Source organism: Mus musculus, chromosome 12 (assembly GCF_000001635.26).
Source record: "Mus musculus strain C57BL/6J chromosome 12, GRCm38.p6 C57BL/6J".
Taxonomy (NCBI): Eukaryota; Metazoa; Chordata; class Mammalia; order Rodentia; family Muridae; genus Mus; species Mus musculus.
The window spans coordinates 84,854,739-84,873,949 of record NC_000078.6 but is presented as its reverse complement, the minus strand read 5'-3'; the positions used below and the strand labels follow the sequence as shown (position 1 = coordinate 84,873,949).

The 19,211-nt window shown below is 48.9% G+C and overlaps 1 protein-coding gene across 4 annotated transcripts in view; it reads left to right on the top strand.

The window, feature by feature from the left end:
* Ltbp2 (latent transforming growth factor beta binding protein 2) overlaps positions 1–19,211 on the top strand; it is a 93,347-nt gene that overhangs the window by 2,609 nt on the left and 71,527 nt on the right. For all 4 annotated transcript variants that reach the window (XM_017314966.2, XM_006515502.4, NM_013589.4 and 1 more), the window contains exon 2: positions 5,203–5,273. In XM_017314966.2, coding sequence (XP_017170455.1) covers positions 5,203–5,273 — 71 coding nt within the window. The remainder of the gene's footprint in view (positions 1–5,202; positions 5,274–19,211) is intronic.

Here is a 19,211-nt window from a genome sequence, read left to right as displayed (position 1 = left end):
CGCATGCATGCGCATTGCAAGGTGCTGTTAGAAGTCAGAAAGTGAAGCAAAGCAGACTGTCACTAGGACAAAGCTGACAGCAATGACCAGGTGTGAAGTTATGGGCACCTGCTAGATACACAGATGTATACCTGTGCTGGAGTTGGAGCCTCAGTTTTGTCTCCTGAAGCTTTGGTAGATAGATGTTGAGTTCTTCTGTCATCCCATTCATCTCTTGGGAAGGGGTCCCAAGACAAAATTATTCCTTAACTTCCTCAATCCAGGTCGATTCTGGCCGTCGTGTGCAGGTCAGATCTAGGGATCAAGTGCCATCTGCTGGTAGAATGTAGAACTACAGTTGCTAATTGAGGTTTTTTTTTGTTTTTGGTTTTGGTTTGAGTTTTTTTTTTGGTTTTGTGTGTGTGTGTGTGTGTGTGTGTGTGTGTGTGTGTGTTGTTCTGTTCTGTTTTGTGGAACCCCTTTAATATGCACTATTATGAAAACCCTGGGAATATAGCAGTAGATAAAATAGACAAACTGCCAGGTGGTGGTGATGCACGCCTTTAATCTCAGCATTCTGAAGGCAGAGGCAGGCAGATCTCTGAGTTTTAGAGTAGTCTGGTCTACAGAGCCAGTTCTATGATACCGAGAGCTACACAGAGAAACCCTGTCTGGAAAAACAAAAACAGTAACAGCAACAAAACCAAAAGAAAGAGAGAAAGAGAGAAAGAAAGAGAGAAAGAGAGAGAGAAAGAGAGAAAGAAAGAAGAGAGAAAGAAAGAAAGAAAGAAAGAAGGAAGGAAAGAGACACAAAAATCTTTTCCTTATGGAATTGTTAATGTACTGGAGATGAAAAAAAATACATGTGTCAGACATTGTGCTAAATGTCTGAGGGGCAGTCGTGAGCCGTGTAGCTGTGTACTACAATCTACAGGGGACTTATTGATTCCAGTACTGTCTTAGTCAGGGTTTCTGTTCCTGGACAAAACATCATGACCAAGAAGCAAGTTGGGGAGGAAAGGATTTATTCAGCTTACACTTCCACACTGCTGTTCACCACCAAGGAAGTCAGGACTGGAACTCAAGCAGGGCATGAAGCAGGAGCTGATGCAGAGGCCATGGAGGGATGTTCTTTACTGGCTTGCTTCCTTCCCCTGGCTTGCTCAGCCTGCTCTCTTATAGGACCCAAGACTACCAGCCCAGAGATGGTCCCACCCACAAGGGGTCCTTCCCTCTTGATCACTAATTGAGAAAATGCCTTACAGTTGGATCTCATGGAGGCATTTCCTCAACTGAAGCTCCTTTCTCTGTGATAACTCCAGCTGTGTCAAGTTGACACAAAACTAGTCAGTACAAGTACTTAGTGTTTCTTGACCATCTTAATATTTTGTTCATATTCTCTTGTTCTCGCTCCTTCCACCAAGTGGGTTCCAGGGATTGAACTCAGCTGGAAGGCTTGGCCAGTGCTTTTGTCTGATGAGCCACCTTGCCAGCTTCTTCTCTTTGTCAATACATCATTACAGTAACAGGACTCCGTGTTATATCTTTTGATGTAAATTATGAAACTATGCATGAATACCAAAAGGCATTGGAGATAGCAGGGCTCACAAGTTAGTTTACTTTCATTTTTTTCTTCTCTCACATATTACAGCCCAACTGCAATTCCCCTTCCTCTCCCTCTGCCAGTCCCTCTAACCCCAGGTCCTCTTCATTTTCTTTCAGAAAAGGGCAGACTTCCCATGCATACCAGCCCAACTTGGCATATCATATCAAAGTTGCAATAAGACTAGAGTTGAGATTTCTTCTTTAAGTTTGCCTCCCCTTTTCCCTAGCCAACCATCACTTGGATTTAAATATTTCCAACATGTATTTTATGCTATTGCAACAGATGCAAATATCCATAAAATATACAATGTTGTCTTTCATATCTTAAACTTAGACAAGGGGTAGCATATTGCATTTCCTTACAGTGTTTTCCCTTCCTTATTAGGAATTTGAGATTTAACTATGAACATATACAACTCAAGTTTATTCGTTTTAACTGGTGTATATTGTTCCTTTGTCTAAATATCCCACAGTTTATTTATCCATCCTCCTCTTTCTGGATGTCTTACATTTTTTTATCATTATGAACAAAAACCTGACTCATTCTCCTGCATAAATAAATCCATAATTAAAAGGAAACTTTGCATCATTATTGCTAGTTAAAAGTAGTACAAGGAGAGCAAGGAAATGTAAGGAATTTTGAAATTAAAAAAGAAGTTTTTCAGTTCTGGTCAGCTGCCACCCATTGTCTTGGAAGCTGAACTTCGTGCCCTGTGCATGAAGTATGGAGAAACCAACTGGGTGTGTCCAGTGGCAGGACCCAGCCTCAGACGGAGACCTGCTCACTAGCCTACGTAGATGAGGAAAACTATGGGATGTGAAATCCTTGCCATGCGAGTCAGTAGTGCTGAGGTGTAAACCTAACATCCCTTTCCTACCTTTGGCAATGCTCAGCCCACTTCCAAGGGAGCCCTGGGCTGGACATATAGAAGGAGCATCGAATAGGTACCATACTTAACGGCACCTTGTTAGCCTACAGAGGCAACGAGAAAAAGAAAAGAACATTCAAGATACTCAAGACAGAGGTAGACTGCAGTGGCATGAGCCACCACTACTAAATGATGTGTGAGTGTGACAATGAGTGTGTGTGTGGGGGAGGGGTAGACACTCGTCAGCGGAGCTTTCCACAAAGGAGATCATGTCTGATATGGAAGTCTGGGATTATGCAGGTTTCATATAGCATAGACACAGGCTATTACCTCCCAGAGGCTCTCCTGGCTGGGCCTTACAATATCCTCAGAGATGCCCATTGAGTATCTGAGCCTCCTTTCAGTACCCCTCCAGCCCATCCTGCCACATGTGCTGGCAGCCTTTGATTCTGGCCACTTTCTGCTCTGACCGTGACATCCCTTAGGATTCCTCTATAGGCAGTCAGGGGAGACCTGGCTGCTGACCATCTTAGCTGCAAAGCCATCCCGAGGGTATCTGGGGATGGGGTCTCTTTGAGTAGGAGGTATGGTATGATTTTCCACCCAAGTAGGCTCCTGGGTCTGTGCTAGGTTTGCACAGGTGCTGCTTCTCAGAAAACTCCCAGGGTGTGCAGCCTGTTTTCTTTCAAAGACTTTTTCAGCCCACAAAAAGGCCTGGTCACTAACAATGGGTAGTGACTTCCAAATAACTGGACTGCATTCCCCTTCTACCCCAGTATACGCTGGAAAGTCCTGGGAGGGTGGGTGGGGGAAGGTCTCTCCCTGGAGCCCAGTGACGTGGGCCTTGACTGGGAGGACATTAGGAAATCGGGATGGTGCTGGAGGTGGCCAGCAAGACAGAGCTCTTGGCCAGAGGGACATTCTGAAGGCTCCCTGGGAGGCCCGTGCCCCCATAAGGCTGGAACCAAGAGCCAAGAGTGGGCCTCAGCCTTTGCAGGCTTTAGGAATTTATTTTGAATTCTTCTTATGACTCCCACAACCGCACAAGCTTTGGGGTCCACTCAAATGTCAAACAATCTCCTAAGCGGCACCAGATGCTTGTCATCTTGGCCCCAAGGATCCCAGGAATGGCCGCTCACGCCAGCCCCTGCTCCCCCTCCCACTCCCCCATAAGTCTGTTCCTTATGACTGGGCCCAGGGAGGTAGAGCCAGCCTTGCCTGTCCTGACTCCAGAAGTCTGACCCAAGAAGTCTTCTTCAGCATCCTCTTTCTTGGGAGTGTCCTTTGTCTGGTTGTTGGGGTTGGCAGGTGGAGAGCTTGGGTCAGAAGCTGGCGGCTCTCACCAGACACCTGAGAACAACATCTGGGCAAGTAGAGTGAACATCCCACCAAGACCAAAAGCTAAGATCTCATGAAGGTGTCAGGGTCGGGTGCATCCACCCATAAACTGCATTCCATTGGCCTTCCCAAGGGGAAGGGTGCTTGTCAGGCAGAGGTGGCTTGGTTGTGTGCCCTCTTCCTGTCAGCTGTCACCGTGGAAGCCCTTTTTTTGGTTTTGTTTTGTTGTTGTTTTGGTTTTTCGAGACAGGGTTTCTCTGTGTAGCCCTGGCTGTCCTGGAACTCACTCTGTAGACCAAGCTGGCCTTGAACTCAGAAATCTACCTGCCTCTGTCTCCCAAGTGCTGGGATTAAAGGCATGCGCCATCACGCTTGGCTCTGGAAGCCTTTCTTGAACAGTGACCTGAGAGCCCTGTTTCTTCAGTCTCCTGCTTAGCCCTCAGTCTGACTGCATATGGGCCTGCCCAAGTCTACCTCCTGGTCTGAATTCGTGGGAAGGTGACACACATATATATCCCTAAGACTATATTTATATGTAACTTCTCTGCAGTTGTCGGCATCTGCAGGCAAGGAGCATGCTGTGTGGGTTTGGGTGAGAGGCATTGTAGGCTTGGGGTCTGGCTTAGAGTTCAGCCTTCTCAGCATATTTTGTTTTGTTTTTGGTGTTCTGGATAGAACCCAGGGCCTCCAGGCTCTCTCTCTCACTCTCTCTCTCTCTCTCTCTCTCTCTCTCTCTCTCTCTCTCTCTCTCACACACACACACACACACACACACACACTGAGATACCCACTAGCCTGCCAACCTAGATATTTTTTGGAATTGGGCTCTGGTACTCAATGATTATGTGGCTTTGGCAAATGACCGAACCTCTATGAACTTGTTTACCACCTTGTCCCTATTACTTTCTGTGTGCATGCATGCGTGTGTGAGTGTGTGTGTGTGTGTGCGTGTATGTGTGTGTGCATGTCTATGTGCATGTGTATCTCTCTGTGTGACTCTCTGTGTGTGTCTGTGTCTGTTTTATTGTTTGAGATGAGGTCTCAATACATAGCCTAGGCTGGCCTAGAACCCCCATCAGTATACCACCATGCTCTCCTCTGTATTGACTTCCCTGTTCTGGCTACTACACACCTTTTCTCACCAGTCACTCGGTGAGGCAGGCATTATCTCCATTGTGCAGATGGAAAGACAGAGGTCTTCCAGAGGCATACAGGGGGTGTTAGGGACAAGACTCAACTTTGGTCTTCATCATGTCATAGTCCTCATTCCTGAAGCAGGTGACCTCCCCGAGGAATGGGGACAGTCTTCCCAGCCTCCAAGTGTGTCCCCAAGCCCTGCCTAGAAAGGGCTGTATGGATAATATCAGCTTTGAGAATCCTTTGTGTTAACTTTGCCCCGGTGACTCCACAGGAGAAATGTCTGCGGGGGACAGTGCTGCCCAGGATGGACAACATCAAACAGCACCAACCACTGTATCAAACGTGAGTACCTTATGTCCCATCCACCCCTCTCACTCCTGAGATAGACCTGGGTGAGGACTCCAGGACATGGAGCAGACGTGACTCCCTTGGCCTCTGCCTCCAAGGAGGTCTCTAGAGTAGAGGGGAAGGGAGATTTAAAGATGCCTCCAAAAAAAGAAACTATTTCTCTAAGCAGATTCCTGTTTGTCTTTTAAACTTCTTGCAGTTCCTTTTTCGGACCCACTGTGTTGGTACCCGTGATTTTGGTCTGCAGAATAAACCTCTGGGATCATTGTTCTTAGCGTGAGCAATGGGACTCCACCTCTGCCCTGGCCCCTGGGTCCCAGTCCTAAGATATCAGGCTGGCATGGTACTGGGATGATCTGGTAAGGCTCTCTGAGTCTGTGCCTGGAAGAACCAAGCCTGCCAAGCGATTTTTTTTTTTTTTTTGGTTTTTCGAGACAGGGTTTCTCTGTGTGTGGCCCTGGCTGTCCTGGCACTCACTTTGTAGACCAAGCTGGCCTCGAACTCAGAAATCCACCTGCCTCTGCCTCCCGAGTGCTGGGATTAAAGGCGTGCGCCACCACGCCCGGCTTATGCCAAGCGATCTTAAATGTGGGGAAAGAAAGACTTCCTCTTAGCTATGTCAAGATCAAGGATGGAGGCAGGAAGCATCGTGGGCTCTAGGCTCATCCTTTTCCCAGGGGTTGGAGAGCCATGACCCATGCCGCTGTTAGTGTCAGAGGCAATGCCTATCCAGTACTCACTTTACACACAGTGTGCTGAACCTTCCCACTTGGTGGGTGGGTGAAGAAACTGAGTTAGGTGACGGCAGAAGTCAGACAACCTGACTCAAGGATGCTTCTTACACTTGCTACCAAGTCTCTGATCCTGAGTGTCACACTGCTTGGGAACACCGGGGGATAGCAGTATGCTTCCTGGAGACGCTGCTGCTAGCTAAGAGTTGGGTGTCGTCACAAGAATTATCACAGTCAAGCTTCTCTATGTGGATTTCCTTGTCCTCCACCTTTGAGGAAACTAAGGCTTTGGTTGGAAGCTGTGGCCGAGGATGGCATGCCACACATGCTGGGGCATGTCCCTGGCCCATGACTTCTCAACAGTAGCTGAGGCTGGCATTTCCTACAGGCAATGTAGGGTCTGGGCATCACCAGAAACTCCTGGGATCTTCCTCCTTTGCTCCCCCCGGCCTCCTCTTGGGTCTACATCAGCTCCCTAGGATCTCTGCCCCATTGCCCACCCTACCCCCGCCCCCATAGCTGTTATTGCCTCTACCAGGCCTAAGCCTGACTGTAAGGTCTTGGTCTTATCATTTCTTCCATCAAGGATACACACAGGCCCTTTACACGTGAGAGCTTCACAGCTATGGGGTGTGACATGTGTGGCGTTCCCAACATGCTGGGTGCTCTTCTCTCCCTCCCAGTGTGTCTTGAGATGGAGATGTAATTGAGTTGTGTAGGAAGGAGATAGACATGAGCAATCCCTGGAACTCCGCCTCAGGCTGCATGGCCCCCGACCCCTCTGCTATCTCTGTACATAGAGCTCTAAGGACCTCCAGACAAAACCCCAGCAGCTCTCTTGCCTACATGTCCTTTCCAGGCTACCTGGGGGAATGGAACCATCAGGGTGCGGGTCCTCTATAGCCAGCTAGGGGTCAGATTGAGAAGGAACCTGGGTCCTCATTTCTTCTTTTCTTTTTTTCTTTCCTTTTCTTTTTTTCTTTGAGATAAGATCTCACTTTGTAGCCTTGGCTAGCTTCAAATTCATGATCTTCCTGCTTTAGCTTCCCAAGCACAGTGATTAAAGAATAAAGAATATAGCTACAACTAAGTCTCCTCCTCCTCTTCTCATTTCCCTCCTCCTCCTCTTCCTCCTCTTCTTCTTCCTCCTCCACCTCCTCCTCCTCTTCTTCCTCCTCCTCCACCTCCTTCTCCTCTTCTTCCTCCTCCTCCTCCTCCTCCTCCTCCTCCTCCTCCTCCTCCTCATTAACGTGCTGGGTATTACACATAAGGCTGTGTTAGGCAGATACTCTATAATAGAACCACATCCCCAGCCTTCACTCATATTTTCAAAGGTGATCAAATGACCTTTGGAGAGGTGGTGACTTGCTCAGGGTCCCCCACCGCCTTAGGGGACAGTCTGGGACCAAACCAGCTCCAAGCTACTCCCTTGGGCAGAGGAAGCAGGGAAGTGGGAGACCCTATCTCTATGCAAGGCAGGGACTATGGACTAGGCCATGATGCTGTCATTTTTAAAAGCACCATAGATGGCTGTAATTGTGGCTGAACGTCCCAAAGGAGAGTTCAGGGTCCACGGATGTTCCCACACATCTTCAGGGAATGCTACTGTAGAGACGACTCTGATGTAGATCTGAAGCAGGACTGGGACTACGGTTTCCCACAGTTCCCTGGGGCTGCTGATGCTGCAGGGCCAAGGACCACACTGAGATGCAGCACCCTGAGGACATATTGTGAGGCTGGGGAAGAAGTTTGCTATGCTCCAGCGAGCTCAGCTTTTGCTGGGAGCCTCTGGCTGGTAGAGTGTTGCTGAGGCTAACTGGGACCGGGCAGCCTCACAGGGGGTAGGCATGAAACCCAGATCCCTGAGGGGGTCTAGGCCTGGCCACACTCAGCCCTCTAGGCCTGCAGGCCTCCTAACTCACTTGTGATTTGCCAGTATTCTTCTTTGCCAGACTGTGGTTTCAGCACTGGAAACTTGAGATCGGGTGATTGCAGAGCGTCTCTGATCTAGCACGCATGCGCCCTCATGTCTCAGAGGCTGTGCAGGTAGCCACACCTCCATTATTTTTCTGTCCAGCCTGATTCTGCTTCACCACTCCATAAAACCTGCCCCCTTACCCTTGGACAAGGCCGTAGGCTGGCAGCTCTTTGGAGAACCGGCCTTCGCTGCTTGAAGTGGGTTGCCCACTAAAGAGTTGTCTGGTGATTAGTTGGTCTCCGTGCTGTTTGCTTGTTTGCTATTTGGCGACTAATGAGCCTAATGAGAACCACGTGAGCACTGGGGTGTTGGCCCTGGATAACCGGGCCCAGGGCTGTGTAGAATGTGGTACTCTTGGCTGCACACCCTGACAGCTGGCTCTCTGATTCCCCAGTGGCTTCTCGATGCCCTCTCCCCTCTACACAGCTGCCCTCAGGGGATGGGGGGAGATGTCATGCCAGAGAATGTTCAGGATTCTGCCCTAGCAACTTCATACACACGGGATGCCTTCCAGGCAGTTTGGGAGATGAGAATAGACACAGAGTGTATGACACCCTCCCATTTCAGTGTTGGTCCCCAAACCACATGGAGACTCAGTCCATCTTCTGGCTCCCCATATTAGAGGATTCAACGCATTGCCCAGGTGTGGAAATGCTGGTCCTGGCTCTGTTGCCCCCCACCTCCCAATCCTGGTCTTTCTCTCTTCTCTCATGGAAACAATTCTAAGCCATAACACACTTGCACCTCCCTGGCTAGCCTGCTCCCTCCTCCCAAAGTCACTAGAACTTGGGGAGCCATGTGCCTCTGGCTGCCACATTGCTGTAGCCCCAGTTCCTCCCTCTACCTTGGTGGGGTCTGGAATTGGGCCGTGGTTTCCTCCCTCGGTCTTAGTATCTGCCTTTTTTTTTCTGTGGCCTTGCCAGCTCTTCTGCATGATTCATGTGTTTATGTATTTGTGGAGGCAGATGACTGAGGGGGAAGGGCAATAGGATGTGAGACCGCTAGCCCTTTCTTTATAGCTGCTGATTTTCCGAGATCAGTCTTCTCACACCAGCTCACCCCTGTCTCCACCCAGCCGGAGAAGGGGCTGCAGACCCTCGCCTAGCCTTCCTATCTTGAAGACACAGAGTCTGGGTCCACTCTGGGGAGGACGGAACAATCTCCTGCAATGGCTGAGGAGGGAACCATCTCTAAATCATATCTCTTGCAGTGAGGTTCAAGGTTAAGAGTAAGATTCTGGCACAGATCTAAGGAGATGCGTGTTTGAACCCCAGTTTTCCATCCTTGGACAAGTAACTAGCTCCCTTTTTAGTTAAGTCTCAGTCACACAGTATATGACAGTTTATATAGGCTTGTCTTTGGGAATAATAAGAATATAATCTATAATTCTTGGAGTATATCATAATCCCCTTTATATTACTGATTTTTACAAATCTTTTATAAAATTATTTTATTTATTTTTATTTTATGTGCATTGGTGTTTTGCCTGCCTATATGTCTGTGTGAGAGTTACAGACAGTTGTAAGCTGCCGTGTGGATCTCCAGACCTATATTACTGATTTGAATATAATGACTCTTGAGGCTAGATTTGATCTTTTATCCACTTTGCAGATGAACTTGTATGGCTGTATAGTCAGGGGGTGGGGATTCGTCAGTCTGTGTATGAATCCAATCTCCAGCAACCAAGGGCCAAGCCACAGTTCAGACAGCCTGGTACATGGTTAGGCATTATGGTTTTTTGGAGCACAGTCACCCAGAGCCAGGGCTAGAGACCTCTTGGTAGGAGTGTGGCTACGGAGGAGCTGTTCAAGCTCTCTGTGTCTCGGGTCCTCTGCTGTGCGCTGTGACTAGCAATAATTGCTTCCTTTGAGAGTCATCAGGAACACTTGAGGTCATTTAGGTTAGACATGTTACATGTCTTCTGTGTTCTTTAGGCTCTCTGTAAAAGAGCCTTGGTTTTTTACTTTGATTTCTAAGGGCAGGACCTCTGTGCTGTTCCTGGCTAACCTGAGACATCCCTGCCTGTTGTCTAACTCCTGTTATCCCTCCCAGAATCCCAGGGGACTGGGGATGGGGTCCAGGGCGAGCATTTGCTCCCGACTCCTGGGTCCAGAGCCTCTGCATTGTGTGGCTGGCACTGGAACACTCTTCCTTCTGGTTCTTATCTCAGTCCTACAAGGAACCTTGTTTATTTTCTGGGCTCCATGTGGCTTCCCTAGTGGTGTCTGCCTGTGTCCACCCATGTCATACCTGCAGAAGGCTCACAAGTAGGAAAGCTCCAACTTTAGACCCAGAATCCCCTATACAAAACCCTTGTTCCAACCACTTAATAGCATGGTAATGTTAGTCAACTTTATGACCAATGTAAACCTCAGTTTCCCCATATTCCAGGGATGGTAATTGTACCCATAATAGTAAGAAGAAGAGGTGATACAGAGAAAGCAGGATGTAGGCCCTGTCTTGTAAACACTGGCACTAGCCATGTTTACAGACACCCCCAACCAGACTTCTCCCTTGACCGCCAGGCTCTTGAGTCTGCTGCCTACTCAGCATCTGCCGTGATTGCATCCCTGCTGTTCGTTCATATCTGCAGCCATCTCCTCTGGATGTCTGTAGGCGTCTACTGGCTGATCTTTCTCTAACCCGTGAATGTGTCAGCTTACCTTCTGTTGTGAGGTCCCCAAATTAGTGGGCCTTCTAGCCTGGGCTCTTAACACTTACCCTGATTCACATAACTTGCCTGGCTTCTGGTATGTGCTTCCTCTTGTCTATAGCAAATGCCACTGTCTCTGGCTCTGCCTCCAGTCACTACCTGGCCTCTGTCATCATTCTAGTCTCTTCATCGTGCCTCCCTCCTCAGAGGAGAGGCCTCCAATCACTCTGCTTATAGCCGTCCCACATCAGTCTCATTTTTTTTTTTTTCTGGATCTTGGTCCCTTAATTGCTACCTCCATATCTTCACATCCTGATTTCTGTTCTTCTGTTCCTTCCTCTATATGTTCTATCATACCCTTGTGATTAATTTGGAAGTTCCATGAAGGAATGGACACAGCCTGTCTTCTTTACCATTCTACATAGGTGGTGAGTATTGGATGCACAACCATGCTCTAGAAAAGGACACAGCGGGCCGACGTTAATGGCTCCTGCATCCACAAGGTTAGGATTCAGTGATGGGAAGGTATCACTGGCCTCCATGCACTGCCATGGCCTGGAGGTACCAAGAGCAGATGGCTACCTGTCAATCATTGAATAGTCAGTCTTGCTGCTGCTTTCCAAGAGGAGGCTCATCACAGGCTCCGCGCTCTGATGGCGCTTGTTCTGGTCATTATTCTCCTCCCTAGAGGCCCTGCTGAGACTGAAATCACCAAAGCCCTGGTTTCCCTCAACCAAGTCAAGGCTGAGGGATGAATAGACCCCAAAGTCTCCTGCGTGCCTTCTGTGGCTGATGGGAACTGGGGCAGCTTTCTACCCCAGTCCCTGGCCCTCAGCCTCCAAGTGGGCCAACATCTCAGCATTTGTTAAAGCAATTAACAGGGCCGTCCAGGCCTAGAGGCTGGGGCCAAAGTCTGACTCACACCTTCCCTTCCTCCCCTCCGGCCGCCAAACGGTAGAGGCCCACTTGGCCTGCCAGACAGCGTCTGCAGGGTGTGTGCAAGGGGCCAAAAATGGCATCTTTCTCTCATTAGAGGCTTTTATGTGAATACAACTGCTATTTTGGAGTCTAGTGCTTGGCGGGTCTCTGAGCCCCAGTGCTGTTTGCAGCAGTTCAGAGAGCAGCGGCCTAGCCCAGCTGTGGTGTGAGCAGGGGCAAGGCTCTGGAGCCTGTGGCCCTGACTTCTCTATAGCCTGGGGAGCTCAGGCCCAAGGTTCTGACAGATTATGTCCTCCTCCTGGGGCTTAGGTGGAAAGGGTGAGCCATAGAAGGTTCTGAGAGTTGTGTGAGTCAGAGATTCTTAGGGTCTCTGCCTTTAGACGCAAGGTGTTGCCCTCAACTCCATAAACACATTCCAAAGGTGAGGTGCCCAGGCAAGTGCTGTGAATGGCTGGAAAGTCTTCAGGGTGAGAACAAATTTAGTAGCACAGAGGACAGGTTGTTAGAGACCCTGGAAGCAGAAAACAGGAAAAGCTGAGAGCTTGGCTGTGGGGAGCTTTACCTTAAAGCCAGAGCCTCAGCTCACAGGTTGTAGAGAGAAGAGGAGGGGGGCAGCTCTGGGATCCAGAAGAGAGAAATGATGGCAAGAACTTTTATCTGGGGAGGTGGGGGTATGAAGAGGGGGTTGTCTACGGTTGTACATACACCTGCACATTAGCCTAAGCCTGGCTGATGGGAATGGGGTGTGGCTAAGGCGTTCAAACCCCTACCCACTGCTGTTCTAAGCTTTGTGCTGTCCGCTAGATGGGTCAGTATGACGGGAATGTGCTATGTTTTGCCGTCCAATATGGTCACCACAAGCCACAGGTGACTAGTAAACACTTGCGATGTGGCTAGCGAGAACGAGGAGCTGAGTTTTAAATTTTATTACATCTCAATTCAAGCCGTTTGCACTTAAATAACCGCATACAGCTCCCGGTTACGGTACTGAATTACGCTGGACTGGCGGTTTTAGAGAGAGAGCGCACACAAGGTGTCCCCTGGCTGGAGCTGTATGTAGAGAAGGGAACCAGCAGTCTGTTTGCTGAGCAAGCGTGAAGGTGGAGTGAAGTGTCTCAGAGAGGCGAGAAGCACCCAAGGTCTCACAGTCAGAGGTGGCTGAGCTGGCGCAAATCATAGCCGTCTGACCCCCAACTTCCTGACATTTCTACTAACAAGGAACTGATCACCCAGGGCCAGAGGAAGGTAGCATCTGTTTATACTGTGAGAGCTGTTTCTAGAACCTTCCCCCAGGCCTGCTCTTTCTGAGTTTGGTCTCCTTCCAAAAGTAGGTGTTTTGTGTGGTAAGAGAATATGTCTTTGCCCAACTTTTGGAGCAGAATGGAGGTACTAGGGGCACAGCCAAAAAGGTGGGGTGTCCAGGAATAATGTTTCCATCCATTTCCTGCTTTCAAAGCAATTTCAGGAGAGTTTGTTTCCTTCCCTCTTTTGGCATCCTGCTAACTCTAGAGAGCTGGACTCTCCACGTACCTAATGTTGAGTGGAGAAGGGAGGGCCAGGGGAAGGTGGAAAAGGCAGGGTTCCAGAAGAGTCCAAATTATGAATGGCTGGAGAAGAAACAGCCTCTGGCTACACAAGTGCTGCCCTGTGAGGAGAGGTTTGATGTGCTCCTTCTAGTGAATCAAGCTCAGAGGGTGGAGGCAGGCCTGTGCTGGTAACTCTCTACCAGTAACTAACCAGAGAACCACTAGAGTCTTAGAACCTACATGGGGTTAGTTTCTCCAATGCAAATTGTAATCTCTCCACAAGCAAAACCAGATGTTTGAGGTGGGTATAAAAGTCCACAGCCAGGGCTAGAGAGATGGCTCAGCAGTTAAGAGCACTGACTGTTCTTCCAGAGGTCCTGAGTTCAATTCCCAGCAACCACATGGTGGCTCAAAAACCATTTGTAATGGGATCTAATGCCCTCTTCTGGTTTGTCTGACGATAGCTACAGTGTACATATATATTAAAGTCCACAACCAGACAGTGGTGGCACACACCTTTAATCCCAGCATTTGGGAGGCAGAGTCAGGAGGATCTCTGTGAGTTTGAGGCCAGCCTGGTCTACAGAGTAAGTTCCAGGACAGCCAGGGCTAAACAGTGAAACCCTGTCTGGAAATATAAAAACAAAACAAAACAAAACAAAACAAAACAACAGCAGTAGCAGCAGCAGCAGCACAAGTCCACCAAGGTTGGGGTTTCTCTCTTCAGCAGTCTCAGCCCTGCCTGGAGCTGTTTCTCCTTAGGTGCTGAGCATTTTACCTTTTGCTACTTGTAAAAAGCCCCTGCTACAAGCCAGGGATTCTGAGCTGGCCTTTTGCTTTTGATACGTTTTGAAATCTGTGCTCATTTATTTCCCACCGGTCTCCTTTAAACACAGTCATTGCTCCCAGCTCTCATGGTGTCACTAGATTCCATGCATTGGTACAATATCAGAAAGGCCCGCACGATGGCCCAGCTGGTAAAGGCACTTGCCACACAAGCCTGATGACCCGAGTTTGATCTCCAGAGCCCAATAAAGACCGAAGAGAACTGACTCTAGAAAGGTGTCCTTTGACCTCCACACTTGCTTCCCCACCATCCCATATACATTCACACTGAACATAAATAAAAATAGAAATGAAAGAGCTGCGTTAATGACCAGGTTTTCATTTTTTCCAAATGGAGGGAATTAGGGGAATTAAAAAAGAATTGCCATATACTACCACCTTTAATTATAGACACCATTTTAGAGGCCGGGGCAATGACTTGAGGATAGAGTGCCAGCTGTGTAACATGAGGACCAGAGCTTAGTGTCCAGCACCAGCATAAATGCAGGATGCTCTGACAGCCTGCGTGCAATCCCATGCGTCAGACACGTGGGCTAGCTGGAACATGATGGCGAGGTAGCCTAGCCACATGGTGAACTCTAGGTTTTAGTGGTGAGAACCCCTGCTTCATTCTAAGGTGGAATGTGATCAAGGAAAACACGCATTGTCATCCTCTGGCCTCCACATGCACATACCAGAACATACATGTGCACCCACCCACATGTGAACACACACATACGTGCCAAAAGAAAATTTAAAAGAGCATACACATACACACACACACACACACACACACACACAACCAGTAAAAACTGTCAGAACTTTCCTTCTCTTAGCTAGGCAATTGAGGCCACCATAGTGGATCATTTTGGGTGCCTTTGTAAAAGAGAAAAAGAGGAGTTCATGATCCAGTCTCATAATACATGTGATTGGCTCAGAACAAACCAGACACTGCAGTCTGGTGATATATACAAAACAGGCTGATGAGATCTGGTCCGAAGCTCAGACCCTCCCTCAGCCAGCTGGGAACGGTCATCTTCCCAGGAAGGTGTTTATCTATCAACACAGCTGGCTGCTCTGGAAGTCGTATGACTTTCATCTGTGATGATGTAACAGACAGCGGAGATGATGTATCCAGTTTCCCTTCTGATTTCCCATTCCCCGTGAGCTGTTCGTTGGACCAATCAAACACCTACACGAGAATGGAATTCCTGGTTGAGAAAAGCCCTTCCAGCAGCGTCAGGACCCCACCAGGTGGGGCTTCCTCAGTAGCCTGCTCACATTTAGCTCTGTATCCTCATTGGTGTTGTCAAGACAGCCTTGGCGAATAAGGCAGAACCAGAACTGAGTGGTGGAAAGAGATGCAGGGGCTTAGCTTGCCAGGCTGGGCGTCTCAGATTTCCAGAGAGTGAAAGATGTTATTGTTTACACCAAGGGTGGGTCATCCTTGGGACGCAGAGCAGGAAGGGAGGGTAGAAGCTAAGCATCAAAAGCCACCTTTGAGGCAGGGGTCAGAGGTTGAGCTGCAAGACCCTCCTCTCATGCATACCAGGCTTTGGGTCTCTGCTGGATGGAAGGGGTGGGTCCACATGACTTCTCCATTCCTTAAGCGAAAACCAGACTCAAGATGCGCCCAGGGCGTGTCTGCCTTCCTCAGTGTTTGTCTGCTGAGCTGGCCCTAGCAGAGAGTGTCTGTGGCTGAGATGGTGCTGGGGTGGGCCTGGGCAGGTGCTCATGTGGTAGCTAGTTGTATTTGGACAGACGGACGATGGCTAGGCATTGGCCAAAATCTTGTGCTTGGCAGTTTGTGCTTGGGAAAGGGTTTGATTTACAATTCTCTGGAATTATCTGCTTACGTGGGGATCAGGCACCTGAAAGAAAGGGACACTGAGGCACCAAAGAAGATACCCTCACCTTAGGATCTAGCTCGTGGTCAGAATCCTTCAGTTGTTGTTTGAATAGGTTTGACCCCCATAGATTCATTTCTTTGAGTGCTCAGCCATCAGGAGTGGCGCTATTAGGAGGTGTGGCCTTATTGAGGGAGGTTTGGTCTTGTTGGAGGAAGTGCTTCACTGTGTAGGAGGGCTTTGAGGTCTCCTGGTACTCAGGCTCCACCCAGTGAGAAAGAGCGCCTCCTCCTGGCTAACTGCAGAAGACAGTCTCCTCCTTTCTGTCTGTGGATCAAGATGTAGAACTCTCAGCTCCTTCTCCAGCACCCTTCTCCTGCAGCTGCCAAGCTTCCGGCCATGATGATAATGGACTGAACTTGTGAAACTGTAAGCCAGCCCCAATTAAATGCTTATGTTTATAAGAGTTACCTTGGTCATGGTGTCTCTACACAGCAATAAAACCCAAACTAAGACACTCTTCTTACTACCCACTGATTGGGCAGCCTGGCCCTCAAATAGCCTTGCTGGGCAGGATTTCCAACCATCTCATCCTGTGAACAACTGGTCAGCATCACTTACTTCAGGAAACTTTCCCTAACTATCACTCTATCCTGCCTGAGTAATAGGCTCTGGCCAACATCACGCTTGTTCTGTGGATCTATGTGTCCTTTCTGCACAAGTGCACGAGAAACATTTCTATCATATCTCAGACCTTGTGAGTGCTCTAAGAATACTTATCAAAGCAGGTACATGAGCTGGCTGGCACACATCTTCCCTCATAATTTGAATTTTACCATGTGACTTTAGAAGGGCAAACAGGCCTGGAGCCTTCATCATCCACCAGGGCCAACCTGGGCCAACCTGGAATGTGTAGTATTCCCAGGCCTGGGTTTCCAATGGCGCCTTTGGTGCATAGTTTGAAACCAATGGATCCTGTTGTCTTATCCAAGACTGGACTCAGAGATGGTAGGAAAGAGGCGCACAAGTCATGCCGGGAGTTGGTGAGGAAGCATAAGGATGGGCTATTTGGGCAAAGATTTGAGTGCTGGCTCCATTATCTAGCTAGGTGACCTTAGGCGGGTCTCTTAATCTCCCTGACTTTCAGAGGCGATGTGGGGGAGATAGGAATGATAAGCATGTAGAGAGGATTAAATGAGATTGTGAATATATCGGCACCCACTGGAGAGTGGCTGAAGAAAGATAATGTGACTGTGCTTTGTATGCTAGGAGCTCAACTGATCGCACTCCTAAGGGCCGACTGTACAAATGGGGACAGAGAGGCACAACACGAAAACCCATCCACTGGACGAGTGGTCTGTTCAAAGAGGAGGCAGCAGTCACTGAATGATGGGTCACCAGGGCAGGAAAGGTGACTCTGAGGGACGAGTGGCACTCAGGCAAGCGGCCAGGTTAGGAAGCCAGAAAGCAGGTTCAGCCAGAGTGGACTGACTTAGAGTGTTGTTAGCGAGGTCAGAGCTGGGAGGTCTCTAGTTGTTAATGTGTGCTTGTCTTTTAAGGACACTGAGGGGTCCCAAGAAGGAAAAACATGTGCTGGAGCTTTGGAGAGTGTGTTAGCCAGAGTTCGTTAGAGGAGCAGTTATTAACCTGTGGGTTGAGACTCCTTTGGGGGGGGGGGGTTGCATATTAGCTATCCTGCATATCAGATATTTACATTATGATACATAACAGTAGCAAATTACAGTTATGAGGTAGTAACAAAGTAATTTTATTGTCGGGGGTCACCACACATGAGGAACTATATTAAAGGTTTGCAGATTTGGAAGGTTGAGGATGCTGCTCTAGAGGAACACAATGAGTGTGTATTGAAAGGATTTATTAAATTAGCTCTCAGGATACTGTCTGGGTAGTCCAACAATAGCTGTCTTCACACTGGAGAGAATGACAGCCCAGAAGCTGCTCAATCTGTGAGACAGGGTGCCTCAGTGGTCCCCATCTGGCACTGAAGGTCTAGAGGATTCCTGGGGAAGCGCTGGTCTTCAGTCCACACTGGGTTTTGATGTCAGTGGAAGCAGCCGCAGAGTTCAGGGGCTCATGGCACAAACTGCATAGAAGACCCCTGCCAGCATGACAGGACAACAGGAAGGCGAGCAGGCAAAACCCAAAACACACACACACACACACACACACACACACACACACACACACACACACACAGAGAGAGAGGCCCCATCTCCTCATATCCGGCTGCCACCGGAAGATCATCTCACGTGGAGGGTCTTCCTGGTTCAAAGAACTCAGCCAAGAAAATGCCTTAAGAACGAGCCCAGGAGCGTATCTCCCTCTAACTCTGCGAGGGGACTTACCTAGCTGGCAGTCGAGCTGACAACCAAGATTAAGCATTGCAGAGTTCCATCTAAAATGGCCGGTGGTTAGAATGTGGAATTTTTCTCCGAAAATTTCCCACAAACCCGACCCCGCAGGCATGTAGGGGTTTCTGATGGTTTCAAAATCACTTAGAACAACTGGGGCTCTCTGTTTCCTCTGTGACCTTGAATGGCCTTGGTTACTCTCTCTCTTCACCCGCATGAGCCGGTGGCCTCCCTGGACTCATTCATCTTCTAGCCTCCAGGAGGCTGTGCTTGCCTCTGGAAGGCCACTCACAGCTTCCTAGTCCACTCCTCAGCAGGCTTCATAGCTTCTAGCCTCCAGGAGGCTGTGCTTGCCTCTGGAAGGCCACTCACAGCTTCCTAGTCCACTCCCTCTGGACTGCTCCTCCCTCTTCAGTGAAGTGTTGGACTACTTCATCTGAATGGCCTGGCGCCCCATGTCTTCCTTCTGTCTTGTGGCCTGTTGTTTCTTGCTTCCTGTTAGTCTCCCTCATGTGTGCAAACTGCTTATGAAAGAGAGATGACTTCAGTCTTTTGTGGTGGAGCCCTCGGAAGGGCTCAACAACTACTTACTAAGGGAATTAGAGGCAGGTGGGTGGGGTCTTGCTTTAGACTACCCAGAATGACCTAGGCCATGGTCAACCCTGTTCTCCACAGAGGTCCAGGAAGGAAGAGGCCTGGCCTTACATCCCAGTGTGGGCCTCTGTGGGGATTTAGGTGGCTGCAGATTACTGCCATGTCTCTGGATTTGGTTGGATAGTAAAGTCCAGAGAAGACAAAAGCCATGCATGGGAGGACTGGTGGCCGCTCGTGGTGGAGGCTCACGACAGTGGTGGCTGCTCATGGTGGTGGCTTCCACCACAGCAGTGGTTCTCAGCCTTCCTAATGCTGTGGCTTTTAGATACAGTTCCTCCTGTTGTGCTGACCACAACCATAAACTATCTTGTTGCTACTTCATAAATGCAATTTTGATACTGCTATGAATCATAATGAAGACATTTATATTTTCCAATGGTCTTAGTGACCTCTGTGAAAGGATTGCT